The sequence below is a fragment of the Notolepis coatsorum genome, assembly GCF_963971535.1.
Source record: "Notolepis coatsorum genome assembly, chromosome: 2".
Classification (NCBI taxonomy): domain Eukaryota; kingdom Metazoa; phylum Chordata; class Actinopteri; order Aulopiformes; family Paralepididae; genus Notolepis; species Notolepis coatsorum.
The window spans coordinates 100,560,322-100,586,485 of NC_140166.1; the positions used below are offsets into that span (position 1 = coordinate 100,560,322).

General features: G+C 45.4%; 1 protein-coding gene across 1 annotated transcript in view; it reads right to left on the minus strand.

Annotated features, from left to right (window-relative positions):
• tcf25 (TCF25 ribosome quality control complex subunit) overlaps positions 1-26,164 on the minus strand; it is a gene marked incomplete at its 3' end in the record, with an annotated part of 93,238 nt that overhangs the window by 31,233 nt on the left and 35,841 nt on the right. The window contains exons 8-10 of the mRNA XM_084308656.1: positions 20,625-20,724; positions 16,476-16,569; positions 16,256-16,348 (exon numbers count right to left, since the gene is read on the minus strand). Of these exons, the coding sequence (XP_084164782.1) occupies positions 16,256-16,348; positions 16,476-16,569; positions 20,625-20,724 (287 nt within the window). The remainder of the gene's footprint in view (positions 1-16,255; positions 16,349-16,475; positions 16,570-20,624; positions 20,725-26,164) is intronic.

The following is a 26,164-nucleotide window of genomic DNA, read 5'->3' on the forward strand; positions in this document are numbered from 1 at the left end:
AGCCATTTGTTTTTGTAACATCTGCTACATCTGTCCCACGTGTTCTTTGCAGCTCACAGTTGTTAGTTCTGCCCCTCTTGACTGACAAAAAGGTTTTGAACAAACTTAATGTCATAGCTTGTATTTGATGATATTCTTCTTTGTTATTTACTTGAATGGTTTGATCATTGATTGGTGGAGTAATATGGGGTTCTGATAAACTAAAATTATTTGTTAAAATAACATAAGCTAACATATATTTTTACATTTATGGAAATGAATATGCAATATGTATAACTTGAATAAGTAATAAATACAGAAACACCATGTTTAACAATATGTAAATGTGTAGCTACATTTATTTTACATTACATTAACATTTATACGGTCTTTGGCCCTTTGAGGGCAACCATAATGCTGATGTGGCCCTCTGTGAAAATGAGTTTGACACCCCTGCATTAGGAGATGTTTTCAACAAACAGGGTATTTGTAGCTATGATGAAATAGATTTTTTTTTTTATCTCACCGGTTCCACATATCTTTTTTACGCACAATTATTGTTATGTTTGAAGTCTCACGGTGTTCCATTAAGGATACCAATTGCACACCACAGATACCACAAATTTTTCTATGAAAGAGAGACATCGAGAGGTTTTGTATCAGATTTTTATCATCAATTACTAACGGCCTCGTATGAAACCCTCCACCTAGACTCTATTTGGAGGAGGGATATACCAGACCTGAAAATAGATTTTGAGTGGCAAGAAGCCTGGGCAAATGTTCGACTTGCATCAAGGAACCCGGACCATCAACAAATCAATCTTAACTATATCCATAGGACATACTTGACTCCTATAAGACTGAACAGAATGGGTCTTAAAATCTCTTAACTCTGAATATACCTGTACACCCCTCTGTATTACTGCTGAATGATGTTTTTGAGTATGCAGTACATCCACAGCTAAAGAGATTGGTTTTATCTGGTATTACAGTCTGGATTCTTACATATCTCGATGTGATTTATCTAGAAATATCTACAGCAAGAATTTTGGGTCTCAATGAATCCAAATTGACAATGTGGTTAGAAGTGGTGGAGAAAATAAAAGCTAGCATATAATGGTAGTGTCTGGTTAAGAGCGAATGAGAATGGATGGATTATCCATTGGGGGGTCCAGGGTGGGGGGTGCGAGCAAGAGCATATGTGTGTAGGGGAATAGATAGCAGGTATTAGGGGCATATCTTGTATAAGACATTTATTTAAATGGTGATTTAATTTGATGTGCACTGTTTTTTTTTTTTTTTTATCCACTTTTTCTCCCATTTTCTATATTTTTCTCCCATCCCATTTTCGTATCATCCAATTCAACCCTCCCCTGTCACGAACGCTGTTTCTTGCCTCCCACAAACCGGCTGCAATGTGAACTAAGTCATACATAGCACAAGTCCCCTCCGGTACTTGAGGTAACAGCAGTCGCATCTTTTCACCTGCGCAGCTCGATCTCTCAGTGGCGAGGAGTAACGCGTGGGAGGCTCACGCTGCCCCCGACACTTCCTGATTCCACTGCGCAGGCGCACCAACCCACCTGTAGGAGTCGCTGTCCACAACGCCCGATCCCCACCCATCAGTTTCCCACCCCCTAATACGGCCAATGTGTATTAGTACAGACGACCAGCTAAACTGAAAGCAAATGTGGAGCGCTGGGCTCGAACAGGCAAGCCCAGCGTCTCCAGATTTCGTGGCGAGCGCCTTGCCCACTACGCCACGTAGCCGCCTAATTTGATGTGCACTGTTAACAATGCTTGTATATCTAATCGTGTGTTGTCATGTTTGTTTATGTGTTTGTTTAAAAAATTATTAAAAAAAAAAAAAAAAAAAAAAGCTGCACCGTTATATAAGCCGCAGGGTCGAAAAATGGGGGGGAAAGCCGCGGCTTATAGTCCGAAAAGTACGGTAATAGGAACAACCATAGAACTATATGAGGGACCAACATCCACTAGACTAGTAGGAACAACCATAGAACTATATGAGAGAACAACGTCCACTAGACTAGTAGGAACAACCATAGAACTATATGAGAGAACGTCTTGTTTCACCCTCCATCTCATCTCCCCATATACCCCCCCCCCCCTCCCAGTAGGTCCCCTGGGGCCATCGAAGGGGGGCACGTCCCTACAGTATGGGAACCGCTGATCCACAGAGCGAAGGAATGATATCATAAGCATGTGACATTGCTTTAAGCAGTGATTTAAAGAGACGGAAATAATGGAGAACAGCCTCTACAGTGTCTTCCAGCACCGCCGCTTACAAAAGGACCAGAACATATGTGCCATGAGGCAAGGAAGCCAGCGTTCGATAAGATCTTTTATATATGCTATAAAACAAGAGGGCAGAGACAGATTGAAGTGCGTAGCGAGTACTAGTGTCCTTAGCATCCAAAGCCTTCTATAAGAGGTCTCTCTAAATGGCTACTATGGAGCTTTTATGATCTCTTAATAAAATAAAAGTTTCAAGTTTCTTTAATAGTTGTCATACAGAAGTACAGAATACTTTTATACAAAATGCTTCTTACTGTTACGCTCCAGAGACTGTGCAAGACAAGATAAGTATGAAATAAAATAACATAGTATAGCATGTAAATTAGAAGTAAAAAAAATGAGGTCACAGTGTTCAGTATAGACATATGTACAATGTTCGATGCAGAGTAGACGTAACTGAGTTACCATATAATATACAATACTGTGTAGTGTACTAATATACAATACTATATAGTGCAAGGCAGAAATAGGATGAGGTGCAATTTAGGTACAATTTACAGTAGGTGTACGAGTTGTAGTGCAAATCCTTTATCAATAAATATAAAGTGTGTTTGTGTGATCTAAAGTGTGGAGAGTGGGTGCTGCAGTGTGTTGTTTGTTTAAGTGAGTGTGTGCGTGTGGGTGTGTGTGCTGTGTGCATTTGATGGTTGTTGCATAGTGTTTATTGTTCGTTTAGCAGCCTGATGGCCTGGGGATAGAAGCTTCTTCTGAGTCTTTCTGTGCTCGCCTTAAGACTCCAGGGCCCATTCCTGGATATTATGGCCATTGCTCTTGTGTAACTGTATCTGGCGCTAGTACACTGCATTAGCTAATCGCTGTGTAAATAAATGCAGTGGTAAAGGAGTATGAACGCTGTGCTAATTTCATCTTTTTATTAAACAAGCTTTAAGGACATAATTTTCATCAGGTACAAACATGAACCAGTTTAAAAAGAGCTATAAGGACATGATTTTCCAGAGGTACAAACATGAACCAGTTTACCAGGTTCAAACCAGGTGTTTACATAGATTATTATTTATTTATTCACTTTACTATTGTGGGTATACATTTAAATGTATAAAGAATAGTGGATTTACGTGTAGATGTGTGTATGTATGTATATATGTATTGTGACTTAAAACAATGTATATTCACAATCACTAAGTAGTAGAGAAGTGGTAGGATTAAATACTTCTTCCTACTCCTTTTCAGACATGTTATATTAATATTGTTTATTTGTTTTAACTATCTTGGTTGGCGCTCAAGCCTTCACCTAGAAAGAGGAATGTGAGAGACAACCCACCATTCGGTGATGTCATTGGGATATAAAATCTGGAGCTACTCCATAGGCAATGAATGGGGCTCTGACTTTACAAGGCTATAATACGTTTCCCTGAGCGATTACAACAGACTACAATATGTCAGACTGCAGGGCAGTCAGTCAGATGTACTGTGCTGTCACCCTTCCTGTTCACCCTCTACACCTCCGACTTTTGCTATAACTCGAGTGGGTGCCACCTACAGACAATGGACCTCATTCTTGAACGGACTTACAAGAAAGTTACCAACACATTTCTTTGTAACTCGACTTACAAACTTTTTTGGCATTCTCGAACGGCTTGTTTTCATAGATTCGTTCGTAGCTATGAACAGGATTCACAAACACGAAAAGGCAGTCGTAAGTCGGACAGACTGGTGTGCGCCAGTGTTTTTAACAGCTTAATTTGGGAGAAATCCTTGGGGATTGTGTTCAGTTAGACTCTACAGACATCCTCGGAAATTAAATAATTATCATAATAATAAATACGACTATATCTGGATGTATTGGTGTTCTGGTAGGTGTTCTTAAACCCCACACCTCTCAGCCCTTCAACTCGAGCAACCCCCTCCCTCTCCCAACTGCACACACAAAAGCACACACACGCATGCACTGTATACGTTTGAAATTAATCGTACCAGCAAAGTAGGCTTCTATTATTCGAATTACTTGTTTTAATGGGTATCATAGTAGTAAGTCCTACTGTAGAACACAGGGATTAAAGCAAAGAAAAATCTCCTGACTTTTTTTCAGGCCAAGTCATATTCTTATTTTAACAGCGTTAGCGTTTTAAGGGAGCCAGCTTGTAGAGCCTACTGTGCTGACTGTGACTATAGACCCTACTGTTGTGGTTGTTGCGCCAGGCAGGGAGGCTGTGTGCTGGAGAGCGTGAATGCAAGTCTTGTGGCTAGCTTCTGATTGATGGCGAGCTAGCACCCTTTTCCCATTACTGCCACACTGTAATTTTTTCCTGTGGCATACGTTGCAAAAACACACACCTGGCTCTTTTAGTTTTTTGCACCATGAACTAAAAGGCTTGTTATCATACAAACAAGGGACTAAACACGTTTAGCAATTATGCCACAACAATGTTGAACGCCCTACCCACAGCCGTAAAAAAATGTGAATCCTATTCCCTACCCACATTCAAAACCACTCTCAAAGAGCACCTACGGGATGCGTTTCTGCTACTGGATATACCAGATCCAGAGAGATACACCTGTGTGATGTTGCTACGGAGTTAAGCTAATAAAGGATACTCACAACCACAGCAGAGGACTCACGTAGTTGTACTGTGAAGTAACACGACCAGTGATGCCACTAACGCGTTACTAAGTAACGCGTTACTGTAATCTGATTACTTTTCCCGGAAAATAGTAATCTAACGCGTTAATCTTTACAAGCCAGTAATCTGATTGCAGTTACTTGTCCAAGTGGCTGTGCGTTACTATTTCGTTACTATCTCATCATAATGCAGGCGGAATGCAGTATTTTCTTTCGTTTTCGACAGTCAAAAATACGTTTGAAGCTGTTTTTCCTTGTATTGGGGAGTGACGTCACAGCACGCAACCTCACGGAGTTGTACCATGCTGGTGGGTGCGGCTGTTATTGTTATTATCAGACTGACCTAAACTATAGCGAGCTAGCAGGGAGACGCTCACGCTGGTAACGCTTTCTTGCACTGGAAGTTCAATCACTAGTCTACTACTTAACGTTTGTGTCAGCTAAGCCGGGTGAAAAAAACATGCGGAGGAAACAAAATACTGTCTACCGCATCTGGAATATACAGCACAGCACGACCAAACGGATAGAAGCCGAAGCATCGACTTCTACAGGACTCGGAGGTGCACCAGCCAAACAGCAAAAGCTGGATTTCTTTACTGGATTTAAACTTTACTACCCACACTTGAAGTGCTGAAGCACTCTGAAGGACACCCTGCAGGACACGACTGCAGGCCTTCCAGATGCCATAGTGCAGGTATGTTCCACCTTTGAGTTAAACATCTTTTGCATTGCACTATTCATGAACATGGAACACCATACTGCAGTATGTAGGTTGTCAGTAGCACACAATAATAAATAATAATAATAATAATAATAATAATAATTGTAACTGAGGGGTACAATTCCCTGACTGTATTGTTAAGTATGGTATTAAACCACTACCTCTTGTACTTTAACTTCTGGCCATCCAGTACATGATATAGATATGATGAACACTTTCCCACCTGATGAAACGAAGTCCACACAAATGTACAAATCGAATATTTAATATAGCAAAAGGTATATACAACGTTCACTTGTTTACACTTATGATTTGAAATGCACTTGTATGGCAAATGAGTATTCGTAGGTAAATCAACATTGAATGTCCACTCTCTGGTTACGCAGGGAGTAAGTATACAACCCGGTTCTTTAGGGAACTATAGCGATGGTACTTAAATGATTATAGCTGGATACACTAAGGGGGGGGGGGGTCCCGCTGGTTGTAAGACAGTGGGAGGGGGGGGTTAGAGAAGCCGCTGGCGGTATCCCATCTGGCCGACGATTTCTTGGGAGAATTCAAAGTCTTGAACACGGTGCCCACAGAACCTCGGTCCGCAGATGAATACAGCTGGACCCTCTGGTGGACGGTAGCTGCCGGTCCACAACGGAGAGACGTGAGGCGACCTCACTGGTGTAGAGCGCCGTCTCACCTGGACTCCTCTCCGGGGGGTAGTTCCAACACTCAGCAGTGTTGGCCGTTATCCATGGAATAATCAAAGCACCCAAAGCATAATCCAAGCCGTGGAAGGCTCGCCGTCGTCCGGGTAGAGTAATCCAATGTACAGGTCTCCTCGTCCTGGCCCGGAGCTCCTCGGATGCAAGCACCACTAGTGGTCTGCCCAGCCTGGTTAAGACTCCAGATAACGTCAGGAACGATGGGGGTGCTGCTCACTTTATAACTCTAACCGACGATGCACCATACATAAATAGACTATTATTAGCTTAATAGAATACGTCCAACTCGACGGTATAGTGCCAAACTATGACAATTCAACTATTAATCCACACGATATCTCAATGCCTATTCTGAGGCCAAGTAGGCCTTACTGCACCACACATGCGTCGTGGGTGAGGCTTCGCGTCTGTTACTCGGTTGGAGGGTAAAGAACTAATGGACTAAAAGAAAGTTCTACTTTACTTGCGCCATATATATATGCGCTGTGAACAAATAGTACCATTCGTATTTCGCCAGACGTATTCCTACGCGGAACCGGGCTTGCCACGACATGTTGGGCGGCACGATTGAACTTGAACCTAGGGGTATGGCTGCTGGCGCCAGGTTCTCGTCCAATGGTAGAATGAAACTATTATGGGCTGTTTAGTAGACTAAAGGGATATTCAGTGCATATTGTACAAGGAATATACAGGGGATATCAAACGATATACAAATACTATTAAATATATATCCATAAATAAATATATATATTCGGTTTAATCTGATCCTTCACAACAGCCGCCCCCTAATTAGTCCCACCTAATTAGCTAAGCAGAGACAGATTAACCGCACTGTCTACCACTCAAGGTCCGCTGTAAGGGTCAGTCAACTCACAAAGTCATGGGGTCATGGTCATCATCGATAGTATCTGGGAGTCGGGGCAGTTCTATTAGCCTCGCCACGGGTCGTGTGTAAGTGCGCCCTTGGACGAGTACTTCAGCTGCTCGGACCTTGCCATCGGCACCGGTGATCACTTTGCTTACGCGGCCAGCCGGCCACATAGCTCTGGGTAGTGACTGGTCGATAATCATGACGACTGTTCCTTCTGTCAAATTGTCTCTCTCTTTTACCCACTTCTGGCGGGTCTGTAGAGACGGTAGGTAGTGGAGTAGGAAGCTGCTCCAAAACTTGTCAGCTAGTACTTGACTGTACCTCCACATTCTTCGGCTGTTCGCTTCTTCAGGCCTGTACATTGTCTGGGGTAGCGCGGGGTCCAGCCGCCCCATTAAGAGTGTGTTGGGGGTGACTGGGTCGACATCTGCTACGTCACTTGAGACGTAACCGAGGGGTTTTGAGTTCAATACTCCCTCGATCTCCGTGAGGACTGTCATTAGGACTTCCTCCGCCACAGTCTGGGCCCCAAGCACAACGTACAGGGCTGTCTTTATAGAACGTACTTCTCGTTCCCAGGTTCCACCGAAGTGGGGTGCGTTCGGGGGATTAAACTGGAAGTCAATCTGGGATGGAGCGAGGTGGGTCTTAAGTTCTGGGCCCATAGCTTGGAAGCTCTCTCTCAGCTCTCTTTCTCCACCTTTGAAGTTTGTCCCGTGATCAGACAACAATGTAGACGGTTTTCCTTTCCGTGATGTGAATCTTCGGAAGGCCATAAGGAATGAGTCTGTGCTCATGGTCGGAAGGAGCTCGATATGTATCGCTCTGGTGGTCATGCATTTGAATACAATACCCCACCGCTTCTCGGTTCCTCTTCCTCTCTTTATATACAACGGGCCAAAACAGTCCATGCCTGTGGAGTGGAATGGCTTGTCGCCGAGTCGGAGGCGACAGGGGGGTAAGTCGGCCATCCGTGGTATGCTGGGCTGCGCGCGCCACTTTCGGCAGTCTAGACAGGTTCGCTGGAAGCGTCGCACCGCTTCTCTTCCTTGAAGTATCCAATAGCGACGTCTGATCTCCGCGAAGACTCTCTCTGCTCCTGCGTGGTGTACATCCTCGTCGTATTTCTTTATGATCAGCTCTGTGACCTTGTGTCGGCTGTTCAAGACGATCGGGTACTTAATGTCATCTGGTAGATCGGGGGCTCTCTCCGCAGGCGACCACCCACTCTGATGAGATTATGGGCGTCACTCTCGGGTGCCAGGTGGAGCAGTCTGCTGTCTGATGGGACGGGCTTTCCTCCCTGTAGGCAGTCTAGCTCATCGGGGAACGAGTCTCTCTGGGCTCGTTGTAGTAGAAGAAGTTCTGCTTCTTCGTAGTCAGCTGCTGAAATGTCAGTGGTGGACTGAATCTCTGGGTGGTGCCACAGGAATGTCTTTTGCTGCGCACTCTCTAGGGTAATGCAGTCATCTATGTTGGGGTCTGTGGAGGCGACTGTGCTCAGTCCACAGAACATAGGTTTCTTGTTCTCAGCCTCCTCGTTACTTGCTTCCCGTGGGGTGGGCGTAGGCCACTCTTCTTCCGGGAGCTTGAGGAATTCTGGTCCGTCACTGTAGATGTTGCGACGGGTGAGGTCATCCAGAGACATTCCCCGGGTGATGACGTCAGCTGGGTTGTGTTTGGTGTCCACATACCGCCAGCTCGCTGCTTCTGTTAACTCTTGAATCTCGGTGACTCTGACTCCCACGAAGACTTTGTATCTGCATGAATCAGACTTGATCCATGTGAGTACTGTCGTGGAATCTGACCACAAGATTGTTCTGTGCACCGGAATGGTGAGTTCACGTTGGATTAACGTGGCTAGATGCGCTCCTGCTAGGGCTGCGCAGAGCTCTAGACGCGGGATAGATTGTTGCTTTCGTGGGGCTATTCTTGAGCGAGCCAGGATGAAAGCATTGTGTATCTTTCCTCCCTTCTCTTGGGCACGCAAGTAGGCCACCGATCCATAGGCTACTTCGGAGGCGTCGCTGAAGACGTGTAGATCAATCTTGCATGTCTCTGGCCTCACTGTGGATGGGAAGTAGCTGCGGCGTATATTGACGCCTGGGAGTGAGCGGAGTTCCGTCTCCCACTCTCTCCATGTTGAGGCAAGGTGTGCGGGTATTGGGTCGTCCCAGCCCTGGTCCTTGTCCCATAGTGCTCGTACAATCATCTTTGCCCTGGTGGTGTAAGGTAGAATACATCCCAACGGGTCATATTGTCTGGCGAGTGTTCTGTACACACTCCGTCTGGTGGTCGGTGTCGCCGTCGACCTTCCCTGCTCTGGAGTCAGGGGTTTGTGTCTATAGTGGAGCGAGTCTGTTTTGAAGCGCCAGACTAGTCCTAGTGTCATTTCTTGGGCTTCTCCTGGGATGGTCGCCATCCAGGTCTCGCTGCTGGCAGCCTTGTCCGCGGGGGAGAGGCTGCGCAATACGTGCGGGTCACTGCTGGCCCACTGCCTGAGATCAAAGCCGCCTTTGATCAGGGAGGCGCGTAGCTTGATTAGGAGAGCCTAGGCTTCTCCTTGAGTCGAAACGCTTTGTAAACAGTTGTCCACGTAGAAACTGTTCTTCACACTGTGTCGGACCTCTTCATCTGCTGCTGGGTCCTCTGCGACGTGTTTCTGTAGTGCAAATGTAGCACAGCACGGGCTGCATGTGGTTCCGAAGGGGAGTACTTCCCACTGGTAGATGGCTGGGTTCTCATCTCCGATCCTCTCTCTCCATAGGAACCGCAGCAGGGGCTTGTCCTCCTCCACTAGTCTCACCTGCAGGAACATCCCTTTGATATCCCCGCTGATAGCCACCTTGTCCTGGCGGAAGCGCAGTAGCACGCCTAGTAGGGAGGGGCCGAGTGTGGGGCCGGGCAAGAGCTCTTTATTCAGATTTTGGGATCCGATCTGGTAGCTGCAGTTAAACACAATGCGATCCTTGCCGTTGTGATGGACCTTGTGATGCGGCACGTACCATGATTCGGTCGTCTGATCTGCCTCTTTAATGTCAATCTTTGTCACGTGTCCCGCTGTGATTAGCTTCTCAATCTCAGCGCGGTACACACGCTCTTGAGCGGGGTCTTTGGCTAGGCGCCGCTCTGTGTTCAATAGATAGCGCTCCGTGGCGTCTTTCTTTGCGTGAAAGGTGGGCATTCCCTCTCGCCTCAGGAGTGGAGTTGCGCATCTCATCACTCCGCCGACTGTGACTCTCTTTGTCCCTTGCTCGAGTAGGTTGATGGCGTAAATGTCTTCTTTAGAACGAATATCTTTCTTTTCGTTCTTAAAGGGCATTGTCTCTAGTGTCCATAGCCTCTCGACATGCTGCAGGAGAGTGGTGTCTTCTTCTGTCGTTCTGGAGTGGAGGCAGCTAGTGGCTGCTGTTCGGTTGAGAGATTTAGCGAGGGGGCCTTGTAGTGTCCACCCTAGGCGGGTCTCGACTGCTGCAGGACAGCCTCGGGGTCCGGTATGGACCCGGTCAATCGGGACTATGAGTTCTGCATGGTCGGAGCCTATCAGCAGGGTCGGGGTAGCGCCGTCTATGAGCGGGATAGGTAGTTGTCGCAGGTGCACATATTTATCCATCAACTTGGCGATAGGGTAGGTGTACTGCGATAGTCCTATTTCTTGGCTGGTGAAAGCATTTGTAATCCTATACCGTCGCTCTGGCTGCCCGTTTGCTGCGATAGTGAAGGAGACATTCTCGCCCTTTATCGTCTTTAAATCTCTTCTTATTGTCCGAATCGTCATTTCGTTCTCGCTCCCCCGCAGTCCCAGCTGAGCCGCAGCGGACGCGAGCAGAAGGGTCTTCTCTGACCCGTCATCAAGGACGGCGTAAGTGTCCATGACTTTATCTTGGTAGCTCAATGTCACACGGACTACCTTTAAGAGCACTTGGGCGCCGCTGCTGCTGGCGGGGTCAATGTACATGACACTTGCCTTGGTGCCGCTCGATGGTGCAGGTGAAGGCCGTCTTCTGTTACTGTCGTGTAGTATATCTAGATGGGCTCCGTCGCACCGACTGCACCTTTTCTTTAGGCGGCATTCGGCTGCCATGTGACTGCGCGCACATCGGTAACAGCGCCTGTTGGACTTTATCCATTGACTCACTTCTTCTGCATTCATCTTTGTGAACAGGTCACATTGTGACAGCCAGTGTTCTTTCTCACAGTAGGGGCACGCCATCTTCCACTTCTCTTTTCTCGAGGGGGTGCTGTGGCTCTTAATGCTCGGTACTGACTCTGATTGGTGCATGACAGTCACCGATCTTCTTCCATCATTTATTCTCCTGGGTCCCTCTCTGGAGCTTGGCGTGCTCCGCCCGAACGTATCCAGTCGTAAGCTGCTGACTTCTCTCGCCAGGAAGTCGGCTAGATCAAGGAGGGATGGTTCGGGGCCGTTAGGATCCCGGTAGTCCCTCTGCCGCCTAAAACGCTCTTGTCTTGCGGGTGGCAGCTTCTCCAAAATCCTCTCGACGTTAGAGTTGGCGTATAGCTCATGCATGCCCTTTTCCCGTTGCGCTCCCAGCATCCCTACCAGGGACTGCACTTTGATTGACAGGTCGTCTAATGAGCGATTGTCTGTTGCTGGGGGTAGGCGATCAATATGCCTTATCTCTTGGATTACGTAATCCCATATACGTCCATATCTCTGGTCCAGCGCGGCTAGGGCCGCTGTGTATGGGGTCGTAGAGGTGGCATAGGCTAGCGCTATATTGTCCGCTCGCGGTACTTTCAGGTGCTTCAGTAATATTGCATACTTGTGGCGTTCATCAGCGACATCCACCATCAATCCACCAAGCACATCCGGAGCTCCGTGTACTGTGCTCGATTCTCATAGGTGAAATCTGGAAACGACGGCGTGGCAATGTATGACGCCGTGGATGGCTGATACATCGGCGAGCGTTGGGGGAGAGACCTCCTAGGCGAGTCCCCTCTTGCGCCTCTCTGTGGGCTGGTACCGACAGGGTACCATGGCCCGCTGGTCCAGGTGCTATTCCTCGGGGCTGGTCGTGCGTCGTGCTCACCCGTGAATAGAGTCGGGGGTCTGTAGCGCAGCGCCGCGGGGGTATAGCCTGGGCTGTACTGGACCTCCTGGTCCGGTGGAGTACTGTGCTGTCGTCGGGCTTGGTTCTCCTCCTCTCCCTCTTCTTCCTCTATCAGGTCTTCCAGATCCTGTAGTCGTTGATTTAGCTTCTCCGCAGTGTATGCCGCTCCTTCCTTGTAGCTGGGTCTCGCTTGGACCGGTCTGGGAAGGGGGTCTGCGGGGGGTATAGGCTTGGTCTGTTGGTCAAGTTCAGGGTCGCTTGCTCGGTTAGGAGACGCTGCCCTTGACTGTTGTCTCGACGAGTTCCTTGAACCCCTGGCGGAGGGAGAGGGTGTTGCCTTGCGGATCAGCTGCTCCATTAGCTGCGCTTGTAACTTGTCGCGCTCGACTTCGCGCTTGGTGAGATCTGCTTCTCTTTGGGCACCGGCAGCGGCGCGCTGGGCGTCGGCCCGGTCTCTTGCCATATTCTCTTCTGTCTGAAGGCGTCTCATCTCCAGGCGTGTGCGCTCTTCTTCGCTCCGTTGCTGTGCTTGGAGTCGATCGCGTTCGCCCTGAAGTCGATCACGTTCGGTAGAGGCTGTCAGGCTGACGAGGAACGCCTGTTGTAGCATCCTCTCCGCTTCGCTGGGGGAAGGCGGTTGTGGAGGTGAGCCGCTCCTGTGTGAGCCGCTCCTGGGTGTACTCATTGGGGAGTCCTGGAGCTCTATTTCCTCGGCGCTCTCCTCCTCTTCTTCCGTGCAGAGTTCTCTCTCTGTAGGGTTGTCTTCCTCCCGGGGCTGGTCGGGGACTACTTCTTCGGTATTGGCGGGGGGTAAAGGCATGTCAGCTCCCTCCTGGTCCCCACCGTGAGCTTGGTCAGTTACATTAGAACCTACTAGGGCCTCTGTGGTCGGGGAAACCTGGTCGTTAAGGTCAGACATAATTTTACTTTCTACTTTTACCGCGTTTACCGTTTGTCGAAGGCTAGGTAGTTGACTGACAGCGTAATCCTCTAAGTACTGAGGTGTCTGTCGTCTGCGCCGCGGGCGTTCTACGTCAGGAGGACCGTTTCGTGGAGTGTTCATCATAGGCCATTTTAATATTAATAACACTATATTAATATTACACTAGTTACCCTCCGGCTCGAAGGACCAATTGTAACTGAGGGGTACAATTCCCTGACTGTATTGTTAAGTATGGTATTAAACCACTACCTCTTGTACTTTAACTTCTGGCCATCCAGTACATGATATAGATATGATGAACACTTTCCCACCTGATGAAACGAAGTCCACACAAATGTACAAATCGAATATTTAATATAGCAAAAGGTATATACAACGTTCACTTGTTTACACTTATGATTTGAAATGCACTTGTATGGCAAATGAGTATTCGTAGGTAAATCAACATTGAATGTCCACTCTCTGGTTACGCAGGGAGTAAGTATACAACCCGGTTCTTTAGGGAACTATAGCGATGGTACTTAAATGATTATAGCTGGATACACTAAGGGGGGGGGGGGTCCCGCTGGTTGTAAGACAGTGGGAGGGGGGGGTTAGAGAAGCCGCTGGCGGTATCCCATCTGGCCGACGATTTCTTGGGAGAATTCAAAGTCTTGAACACGGTGCCCACAGAACCTCGGTCCGCAGATGAATACAGCTGGACCCTCTGGTGGACGGTAGCTGCCGGTCCACAACGGAGAGACGTGAGGCGACCTCACTGGTGTAGAGCGCCGTCTCACCTGGACTCCTCTCCGGGGGGTAGTTCCAACACTCAGCAGTGTTGGCCGTTATCCATGGAATAATCAAAGCACCCAAAGCATAATCCAAGCCGTGGAAGGCTCGCCGTCGTCCGGGTAGAGTAATCCAATGTACAGGTCTCCTCGTCCTGGCCCGGAGCTCCTCGGATGCAAGCACCACTAGTGGTCTGCCCAGCCTGGTTAAGACTCCAGATAACGTCAGGAACGATGGGGGTGCTGCTCACTTTATAACTCTAACCGACGATGCACCATACATAAATAGACTATTATTAGCTTAATAGAATACGTCCAACTCGACGGTATAGTGCCAAACTATGACAATTCAACTATTAATCCACACGATATCTCAATGCCTATTCTGAGGCCAAGTAGGCCTTACTGCACCACACGTGCGTCGTGGGTGAGGCTTCGCGTCTGTTACTCGGTTGGAGGGTAAAGAACTAATGGACTAAAAGAAAGTTCTACTTTACTTGCGCCATATATATATGCGCTGTGAACAAATAGTACCATTCGTATTTCGCCAGACGTATTCCTACGCGGAACCGGGCTTGCCACGACATGTTGGGCGGCACGATTGAACTTGAACCTAGGGGTATGGCTGCTGGCGCCAGGTTCTCGTCCAATGGTAGAATGAAACTATTATGGGCTGTTTAGTAGACTAAAGGGATATTCAGTGCATATTGTACAAGGAATATACAGGGGATATCAAACGATATACAAATACTATTAAATATATATCCATAAATAAATATATATATTCGGTTTAATCTGATCCTTCACAACAATAATAATAATAGCAGCATAGGAGGAGCAGTACCGTTTAATAGACTGTCTTTTAAGAGCATGAGCTTCAGATACTGGATAGACCTTCAAACATAAAGAACATTTTCTTGAAGTATAACACTCCAACCCATCAAGTGCTCCTGTGGAACGGCTTTTTAGTCTGGGAGGGTTGGTGCTCACGCCTAGAAGGAACAGACTTTCTGACAAGAGGTTTGAGAAGATTCTGTTACTGAGATATAATCACTGGTTTACTCACCCCTCTCCCCTGTTTCACTAGGAACATTAGAACCATATCTGAATAGGGCAGGCCTCAAAGGTAGGCTACATATCAGCCTACATGTGGTGTTATTGACCATTTATCTTTTGTGAAATCTATAGATCTATAGATAGGCCTACCTGCCCTATTAGTACATTTTACTCAAACTGAGTACATTTTACAATTTTTTTTTTGTCATTCTTATGTTGTGGCAGCAGCAGGGGGGACGACTTCGTAACCTAGTTACTTTCAAAGTAACTAAGTTACTCTGATAATCAAGTAATCAGTAAAGTAACTAAGATTACTTTTTAAAGGAGTAATCAGTAATCAGTAATCAGATTACTTTTACAAGTAATCTGTGGCATCACTGAACACGACAATGACAAATGTGTTGTTTCTGTTTTTCTTTTTTACATAGTTGCGGCACACGGAACAAGTTAACAACTCACCACTACAGCCCCCAGTAGCCTAGCCAGTTTCTTGAAACATCGCTATCTTCAAACTTGCATTCCTCTCGAAACTTTCTTTTGTTAGGTGGTCACGCTCATCCTTTTCGTCTGAGAAAACCGCGGTGGGTTTTCTTTTTAGTGGCCGGCTTACTCCTTCCATTTAACGCTATTAAGCTAACGTTAGCTAATCGGTATAGCAGGCGTGCGTAACATTACAGTGCAAGCAGGTACATAAGCAGGTGGTGGATGTGACGTCGGTAAACAAGGAGAGTGTCCTAAGACCAAAACACACCGCAGTTTTAATTATTTTACATGACTATTTTGTTACCCGCCATGTGGCGGACAGACCTCTCAAATGTCACTCGCCAAACCTAAAACCTGCCCGCCATTGGCGCTTGGCGGGTGCTTATGTTGTTCCGTCTACAAATCATAAAATCCGTCACTACTCCGAATCAAATTGACGGAAATCCGTCTCAAGACGGAACGCTTTAATGCCTGAGAACATGACATATTAGCATGACATCTGATTTATTAATGCCAATACTAGACGACAAGCGCAATTGGCACTTGACAAGTGTAAATGATGGATTAGTCAGTAACCGTCGGACCGTTTAGCTCAACGGGTTAGTTCGCTGCCTGTGGATCATATGGTCCCATGTTCAAATCTCTCGGTTGCATTTTCTTCTTTTGTAACGTTAATTCATTTATCCACTCTGGTTGGATGGTGTATGGATGTGTGCCTCCCTGTGTAACCCTAACGCTCCCTACCTCAGGATCAGCTTGCAGAACTCCAGAGCAGTCCGTGGGCATCCCCTCTTCTCCAGGAACAGCATGTGCTTGTAAAGAGACAGATAGAATGCCCTGCAGACAGAGGATGTGAATGAGAGTTCTTCTTTAACTCCTACCAGCATACACTCTATACTATCCCTAACAACAAACTAGTAAAACAAACTAGAACCCTCTTCAGTGAAACAGAGGAAAGACCGACCTGTTCTCTGGTCTGAGATAATCCAGTCTGGAGGTGCCTGAGGTCAGACTGAACACGGGGTGGAATGCACACTCGAAGCTGTACAACGCCCTCTCTGAGAAAGAAAAGCAAAGAACAATTATTCATGTACACATCATTACAAAAGGAATACATGAGGAAATTTGTCCTTCAACCTCCCCCTGGTGGTGAAGTAGTTGCGTAACAATGATCTTTGTTCATCGTGGTCACAAAGTGTCTGCTCTCATTTAAAGCTGCAATAACTATTTTCTAACAGTATTCTTTTACATTTTCAAAACCTCTCATGGCCACCTTCTATCAGAAGTCATGGTGTCCTATTGGATACACCCCCTGCTATCAGAAGGTATCATTGAGTCATGGTGTCCTACTCAATCAACCCTGCTATCAGAAGGAGCCATTGAGTCATGGTGTCCTACTCAATCAACCCTGCTATCAGAAGGAGCCATTGAGTCATGGTGTCCTACTCAATCAACCTTGCTATCAGAAGGTATCATTGAGTCATGGTGTCCTACTCAATCAACCCTGCTATCAGAAGGTATCATTGAGTCATGGTGTCCTACTCAATCAACCCTGCTATCAGAAGGTCTCATTGAGCCATGGTGTCCTACTCAATCAACCCTGCTATCAGAAGGTATCATTGAGTCATGGTGTCCTACTCAATCAACCCTGCTATCAGAAGGTCTCATTGAGTCATGGTGTCCTAGTCAGGGATGGACATGAGTAATGTTTTCCCAGATCGAGTACTCGCATGAATTACTCAAGTAATTGTTTAGTGAAATCTATTTTTAGAATGCATCTTAAAATGCATGGCAGTAGCAAAAACAAGATATTGCGTGGAGTCACACACACGCTACCGAATTTATTATGTCTTGCTCTACAGCTTCCATCTTCCTCCAACAACTCACGCATCACGGAATACAAACAAGCACTTTTGGTGGACGTATTTGGTGGTAATAAAAATTAAATTAAAATAAAAGTCGAGCACCCTCAAAAACCACAAGTTCAGTTGAAACGGCGAGTACTCGAGTAATCGATTACTCATGCTCATTCCTAGTATCCATCTTCTTGTTTCACTCTAGACAGTAAGTTAATTTCCCAAAATGTTGACGTGTCCCTATAAATAAGGGTTTGAATGGCGACCAAAATGAAAAATGAATGATGAATGAGATATCAGGAAAAGCTCCAAACCAGTTAATTCTGTTATGCTCATTGGTTAATACACATGGGTAGGGAATGTGTTTGTGTTTCTCATTGGTTAACACATTGGGTGCCACGCAGTATGCCCATCTTTACCACTCTCTGCCAGTGCTGTAACCCTATGGAGTGGCTCACCTTCTTTGCAGGGCTATAACTTTTTAAATATTATAGCTATATCGACATTACTATGGCCCATTCAACATCGGGTATCTATCGTTCCGGATGTGGGAACGTTATATTTTTCCATTCATACATTGTCGTGTTAGTACCGTCGAGAATATAAGTATGTTTTTAGACTGTATAGCAGTCATTCCTAGAATGCGTGCTATAGGCCCTGATGCGTATTATACATTATCGATTGGTGTTTCGTCCCTATACACGTTATATTAAAAATTTCAAATGCATATGATCGCTATACATTATGCTCCATCATGCGTGAAGGAAAGGGGGGGGGGGGTCGTTTATGATTCCTTGATTGTCAGTAACGGTTTTCTTTAGTAAGACACCATACGTTGATCAGATGGATTGCAATGAAATAAATGGACAATCGAGCTGGAATTAACGTTAGATTCCTCTTACCTCTGGCCGATGCGTCTGGAGATTTTTTTTTCCAATTATTTGATGTTGATCTGCTAGATCCATTTTACGTTTGTATGACGTAGAGGCTGACATGTGAGTGGATTTTGACTCCCGCTCCTTCCCACTCCCACGGAAATAATCCCATCCCATCCCAATCCCAAGTGAGAGTTTCGGGGGGAAAAAACCACCCCCTCCCACTCCCACAGAGGACTGATCCCAATCCTGTCCCAATCCCGAGCCAAACTTTTATAGAATCCCACTCCCATCCCACTCCCGTTTACCAATCCTACTCCGTTTTTCTTCCTCAGTATAAAATATGCAGTACATGGGTCACATCATGTCTGTAGGGCTGTACGTTAACTTTTTTTGCACATAGCACTGGTGCTACAGAGGTTGATAGTTTTGTAGCACAGACCAAAATCTTGTAGCACAAGTATAAAACGTGTTATATTTGTAACAGTCACAAATGTGCCTATTGTATTTGTGTTATTTAGTTGCAGTGCCATGTTTGGCTGTAATTTTCATGCTGACAAGTTGACGTCACACAGCCAGACACGTTACGTGTAAGGAATTATGGGATTTGGTGTTGGATGTATGGACTCTACTAGGGGTGGGAATCACCAGTTTCATCACGATACGATATCGATTCTTTGGACAACGATACGATAATTGCCGATATCACAAAGTCTGCCACGATACGATACGATGCAGGTGCCTGCAATCGATACGAGACAATATCATAAACCCATTTAAGACAATCAGTAACATTTAGATCAACTCAAAAAAGGTAACGAAAATATAATAATAAAAAAAAAATTGCTCTTCCAGACATTTAAATGAAAAACAATCTATTGTTTTTAATACAAATAGACCTCCTGTTCACTGTAAAGTGCCACGTTTTGATATATTGAGATGTTGCATGATCATGTATACATTTATTGTGTATTATTTGTTATGTTTAAATATCAACATTATCTGGCCATCCTCAGTAAATACTATCAAACTCCTTTGACCTCACCTACTTAAAATCATTGACGTAGAGAGGCTGAGGCTCCCCCCCCTCCATTTCCTCACTGTTTTCTCTGCCTCTGAGCCGGGTTAGCTTAGTTTAGTTACCGGTAGCAGCTAACTAGTTAGTTTTGGTGAGGATGCAAAGCATGTAAGATGCATTGGAAGCGTTGCGAGGAAAAACAGGCAGGGACTTATTTCCTGGTCGCAAAATGCGCACTCTAACATAACATAGCACGCTGTTGTTGTTGGGCTGCCGGAGCTGCGCTTGGGAGGAAATGAGACTTGCCACAGGATTTTCAAAATAAGAGTATCGATATGAACCGAACGTTGTTAGCTGCCAGAGCCATAGATATTATGGCTGGAGCTGCGCTTGGGCGGAAATTAGACTTGCCACATGATTTTCAAAATAAGAGTATCGATATGAACCGAATGCCTATCGCACGGGTGCTAGTGCAGTAAATTCATTCATCGCACAGATTTTTTCATAGCACGCTGTACAGCCCTGATGTCTGACTTAGTTAAATATAAAACCACCAAACATTTACATTAGTGATGCACCGATGTATCACTCCTGTCCAAATCCCGTTGATTTTGTTGTCATAGTTCCCACTCCCTTCTGCTCCCGTTGACTTTTACTCCCGGTCCTGCACAATCACGGGATTCAAAGTGAAATTGACTCCCATCCCGTGGGAATCCCACGGAACCCGCGGGAATCCCGAAAATAATGTCATCCTCTAGTATGACGCAATAAACGCCGAAAGCATATTGATTCTTGCGTCTCGAAAGCGATCCCATGCACTCGAGGTGTGTACATTGGTTAATACACAGGTAGGGAAAGTGTTTGTGTTTCTCATTGGTTAATACACTGGTATGGAATGTGTCTGATCAGATGGCTCAACATCAAATCACTATAATGAGTTAATCGGAGCTGCTGAAGGGGAAGTCACATGTCTGGCGAGGTCACATGTCCGGGAGGGGGAGGGGTCACAGAACAGAAATGTTTTAGTATTATGATCATAAGCAGCTGATGAAAGGGGGCTCACGTAGACCTATGATATGGCTCCATCACATCTGAAACATCCCTTCACCTGAAATACCTTTCTCTTTTTATAAGCTGAGGGCATCAAACAGTGTTTTGAGGTCAGGCACTAAAGTCACTCAGTCACCAGGGCTTCATGAGACGGCCTCTAGAGGGAGTATTATTTCATACATGTTGCCATTGTAATTGCAATTAATGACAATAAAATGGAATAGTGTAATTAAAAAATTATTGTTCACAAAAAAGTCCTTGGTGCTGAAATGACTGAGGTTGTCGACAATGGGCCACTGAGGACTGATTCTCACCAACGAGATCCCTGGCCATCTCCTGGTCCTCCTGGATACGACACACATCAGAGAGCTGCAGCAGGGAGTCAATGTGATAGGGATTCATCTGTAGCAGCGCCTAGAGGGACGAGGGAGTGAACGCAGGTATGTCATTCTCCATATCGCTCTGTACATCATATCTATAATTCATATTGTGTAGGACAGCACTCCACTTAGTCTACTCCCCCGTATAAATACTTTGTTAGCTCGTCATTCTACAGAGATCTAGGCTATAGGGACCATTGCTGTAACCTATAGGTTTCTCTATGTTACAACATACCATTCTACAGATATCTAGGTTATAGGGCCATTGATGTACTCTATCGTAATATGTACAGTGATACGGGTATAAAGACACTATGGTCATACTGGCCAGCAGTGTAACTAGTAAGAGTAGGTAAGGCATAATGTACATACCGGTATATAGATATATATATAGATATGTAAAAAGGCTTATATGCAGGCATGTACAGACAGATGTGGATATATATGGTAAGAATAAATCTATATATTTAGATCTGTAAGCATTCACATTAGGGTTGAACAATATGGAAAAAGCCATATGATTCACAACATCAGAAGGAATAGGAATTTTGCATCATTATTTAAATTAATTTAAATTATGATTTTCGTGGGGATAGTATATAGTATTTTGACACACGTTTCTATATCGAATGCTGCAGTCTCTGCGATTTGGATATTGCATTAGGCCATAATTGTGATTTTGATAAGATTTCGATTAGGCCATGTCCATATGATGATTAGACCTAAAACTCAGGGGCGAATTCACAAGGATTGTGCCCGCTAATAGCACCCTTAACTGTGCATGATTTGCACCTGCTATTTGCTCCGTCTTAAGGACCTATTCACTAAAGATATTGTGCGGATGATATACTAGTGCAAACACGCCCATACAGTGTGCAATTTGCTCCTGATATCTGGCAGCGCTGTTGGCTCATGGAGTGCAGTTTGCTCCAGATTGCTCCAGTTGGCTCGCGGAGCATCGGAGTGGAATTTGCTCCTGATATGGTAAAATAGTATAAATACTGCCCATGCAACAGTATGCATGTCCTAGGAGGACAATGGCAGACAGAAAACAGAAGCCTCAATTAGCTGATCACGAATTGGAAGTCCTGACAATCAATACTGTAGCTCTTCTAGTCCTTGGGCCAAACACTTTTTTGAATGAATGAATGACCTTTATTTATATAGCACCCTTCACAGCACAAATGCACAGGGTGCTTTACACTACAGCTTAATATAAAAACACAATAAAAACAAAATCAGAAATAAATGACAACAACAACAAACAGCAGTTAAAAAACAGTGAAACCAGATAGAAAAAGTAGAATAAAAGAATTTGGATAAAATCATGAGTCACTAATTAAAACAAAACTATAGAACAGTGAGGACAAGAAAAGGTGCCTATGCATGACCAAAGGCCTGTCTGAACAAATGTGTTTTTAGTTGTTTTTTTAAAAGAGTTTTCAGAGGGGGCAGTTCGCAGGTCCAGGGGGAGAGCGTTCCAGAGCCTTGGTGCCGTCACCTCGAAGGCTCGATCACCCCTTGTTTTCAGCCTGGACCTGGGGACCACCAGGAGGTGCTGATCGGCAATTGGGTCTGCAAATTCTAGATGTGATTATTTTTTCTATTCCTATTAGGGATGTCCGATAATATCGGCCTACCGATATTATCGGCAGATATTGGCATAAAAATGTGATATCGGAAAATATCGGTATCGGTTTTCAAAAAAAATTATATTTGTATTTTTTTTTTTACATTTATTTAATCTTTATTTACCCAGGCAAGCAAGTAAGAACAAATTATTATTTTATTTATTGTCAAAGTGTGCATAATGTTGTGTTAATTACATGACAAGAGATATGTAATGTTAATTACCTGAAATTATTCCGTTTTTTGGGGGGGGGACCCTGCATATATCGGTATCAGTTGATATCGGTATCGGAAATTAAGAGTTGGACAATATCGGTATAGGTAAAAAAGCCAATATCGAGCATCCCTAATTCCTATACATCCCGCGATTGTGTTTTGATATGATAGACAGTTTGGTTTTGTAGCTGGTTAGTGGTTAACGAAGGTTTTCGCAAAATAAGTATCCTGCCATATCTTGCTCCCCTTCATAGATTCGCTTGTACGTCGGGGTTGTTGAGGGTACTAGAGACATGACCATGATCACGTTTTTATGCACCAGAGTCTCCTGAACACGTTGAGTCGATCGGACCTTCCTATACTGAGCTATAAGGTATCTTTAAAGTTTCAAGCAAGTTACCATAGCTCAGCGTAGGAAGGTCCGATCGACTCGGGGTTGGAGACTTATTTTGCAAAAACTCAGTTTTCGTTAACCACTAATAAGCTACAAAACCAAACTGTCTATCATATCAAAACACAATCTAGGGATGTATAGGAATTAAAAAAAAAATCACATACAAAATTTGCCCACCCAGATGGTACCAAAACCGTTTGTCATGTCATCCCAAAATAAATTAGTTTGAGCAGACCTGCTGGTGCTGAATCTTTCGGCCGAAGTTAGGCACTGTGTGCCAGTGAAAATTATTTCAAACTATTTTTAGAGTGAGAAATTAAGTTCTATTCTCTTAAAGTTTAGTTAAGAGAATAGAACCCGCATTCTCATGTACTCTTTTCCAGCGTCAACTCCTCATGGACCTGACAAAACGTTATGAATTAAACGTTTATTCTGGAGCATATGAGCGTGTGGGTTCTATTCTCATTATTGTGATTATTCCCCAATTCTCTGAGGACGTAAATAGCGTCACTTTAACTGCATGTGGCAATTAGCGTCGATCTTTGTGAATTGGAGTGTTTCTGCAATGAGGCTAATTTGCATAGAAAAGGGCACATGTTCCGCCCATATTACCTCATTTAAATACCCGCAAAAATAGCACCGACGCACAGGGATGCAATGCTGATGGCAACGCAGTTAGCACGGCATTTCTCACTTTGCGAGGGATTTGTGAATAGCAAGGTGTGTTTTGGAGCTATTTGCACAGACATTTGACAGATTTGTCAGAAAAAGCCACGCAATCCCTTTCTGAATTCACCCCTCAGTCTTCAGTGACCTAAAACTCAGTCTTCAGTGACCTAGAACTCAGTCTTCAGTGACCTAGAACTCAGTCTTCAGTGGCCTAAAACTCATCATAAACAGGATCATAAAAAGGGCATCCAAAATCATCAACTGCAAACTCCCCACCCTGGACTCCATACACAAACATCACACCATCACACGCGCAAACAAAATCATTAGTGACCCCCTGCACCCAGCTCATCACCTCTTCCAACACCTCCCCCCTGGTAGGAGGTTTAGGTCACTAGGTAGTCGCACTGTAAGGTTCAATAACAGTTGAAGGCCAAGGCCATACAACTGCTCAACTCCAACTCCTCCTAAATTTACCCCCTGCTGTTATGTTTCTTCTGGTCTATGTTACATTGAACTGACATCTATAGTTTTTCGTACTGCACTGTTTCTGTCATGTATTGACCACAAGGTGGCGCGATACAACGTAAGGAGGACAGTAATAGAGGCAAAACGGCGCTACAGGGATAAAATTGAACTTCAGTTTGAACAGGCTGACTCCAGAGCTATGTGGCAGGGCCTCAAAACGATGACAGACTACAAAGGCACCTCCCTCAAACTGAACAGTGACATCTCCTTAGCAAATGATCTCAATACCTTCTATGCGAGGTTTGAGGCTGGTAATAACAACACCAGCCTACAAGCCACGGCAATGGGGGGGGGGGGTCTGCTGATGGAGACTCAGTGTTCAGGGTAACAGAGCATGAGGTGAGGTGGACCTTTAAAAAAGTGAATATCAGGAAGGCAGCAGGACCGGACGGCATCCCCGGCCGCGTCCTAAAAGTCTGTGCCGACCAACTGGCCCCGGTATTCACTGACATATTTAACCTGTCCTTAGAACAGGCTGTCATCCCCACCTGCCTGAAGAAGTCCACTATCATCCCTGTACCTAAAAAATCCAAGCCTGCTTGCCTCAACGACTACCGCCCTGTAGCTCTCACCTCCATAGCCATGAAGTGCTTTGAGAAGCTAGTAAAGGGCTACATCTGCTCCTCCCTCCCCATCAACCTGGACCCCCTGCAATTTGCATACCGCCCCAACAGGTCCACGGAGGACGCCATAGCCCATGTGCTGCACACAGCAGCATCACACCTGGACAAGAGGAAGGGGAACTATGTGAGAATGCTATTCATCGACTACAGCTCAGCATTCAATACCATAGTCCCCTCCAAACTCATAGCCAAGCTCAGGGACCTGGGCTTGAACTATGACCTCTGCCAGTGGGTCTTGGACTTCCTGACGGGTAGACCCCAGGTGGTGAGAGCAGGCAACTGCACCTCCTCATCCATCACCCTCAACATAGGGGCCCCCCAGGGCTGTGTTCTGAGTCCCCTCCTCTACACACATGACTGTGTGGCTCAGCGGAGTAACAACACAATCATCAAATTTGCTGACGACACAGTAGTGGTGGGCCTGATCTCTGCAAACGACGAGAGGGCCTACCTGGAAGAGGTCAAGGTCCTGGCGGGATGGTGCCAGGAGAACAGCCTCTCCCTGAACGTCAGCTAAACAAAGGAGATGATTGTGGACTTTAGGAGGTCGGGGGTCAGGGACTACAGCCCCCTCAGCATCGACGAGGCACCGGTTGAGAGAGTGAACAGTTTTAAGTACCTCGGAGCCCACATATCCGAGGACTTGACATGGACCACACACATTGACAGTGTTGTGAAGAAGGCACGACAATGCCTCTACTTCCTCAGGCGCCTAAGGAAGTTCCAAGTCAGTCAGAATATCCTTAAGAACTTCTACTCATGTACAATAGAGAGCATCCTGACTGGCAATATCACCTCCTGGTTTGGGAATAGCACTGCACAAGACCGAAGCAGACTACAGAGAGTGACACGTTCAGCCGAACGCACAATTGGAGGGGGGCTTCCCACCCTCCAGAACATTTACAACAAGCGGTGCAGGGGTAAGGCTAAGATAATCATCAAGGACTCCAGCCACCCAAACAACTGCCTCTTTGAACTGCTGCGGTCAGGCAAGCGATACCGGAGTCTCATGGCGAGCACAGAAAGACTCAGAAGAAGCTTCTATCCCCAGGCCATCAGGCTGCTCAACGAACAATAAACACTATGCAACAACCATCAAATGCACACAGCACACACATCCACACGCACACACTCACTTTAAACAAACAACACACTGCAGCACCCACTCTCCACACTTTAGAACACCTAAACACACTTTATATTTATTGGTAAAGGATTTGCACTACAACTCGTACACCTTACTGTAAATTGTACCTAAATTGTACCTCATCCCATTTCTGCTTTGCACTATATAGTATTGTATATTAGTACATTGCATAGTATATTGTATATTGTATGGTAACTCAGTTACTTCTATTCTGCATCGAACATTGTACATATGTCTATACTGAACACTGACTTCTATTTTTACTTCT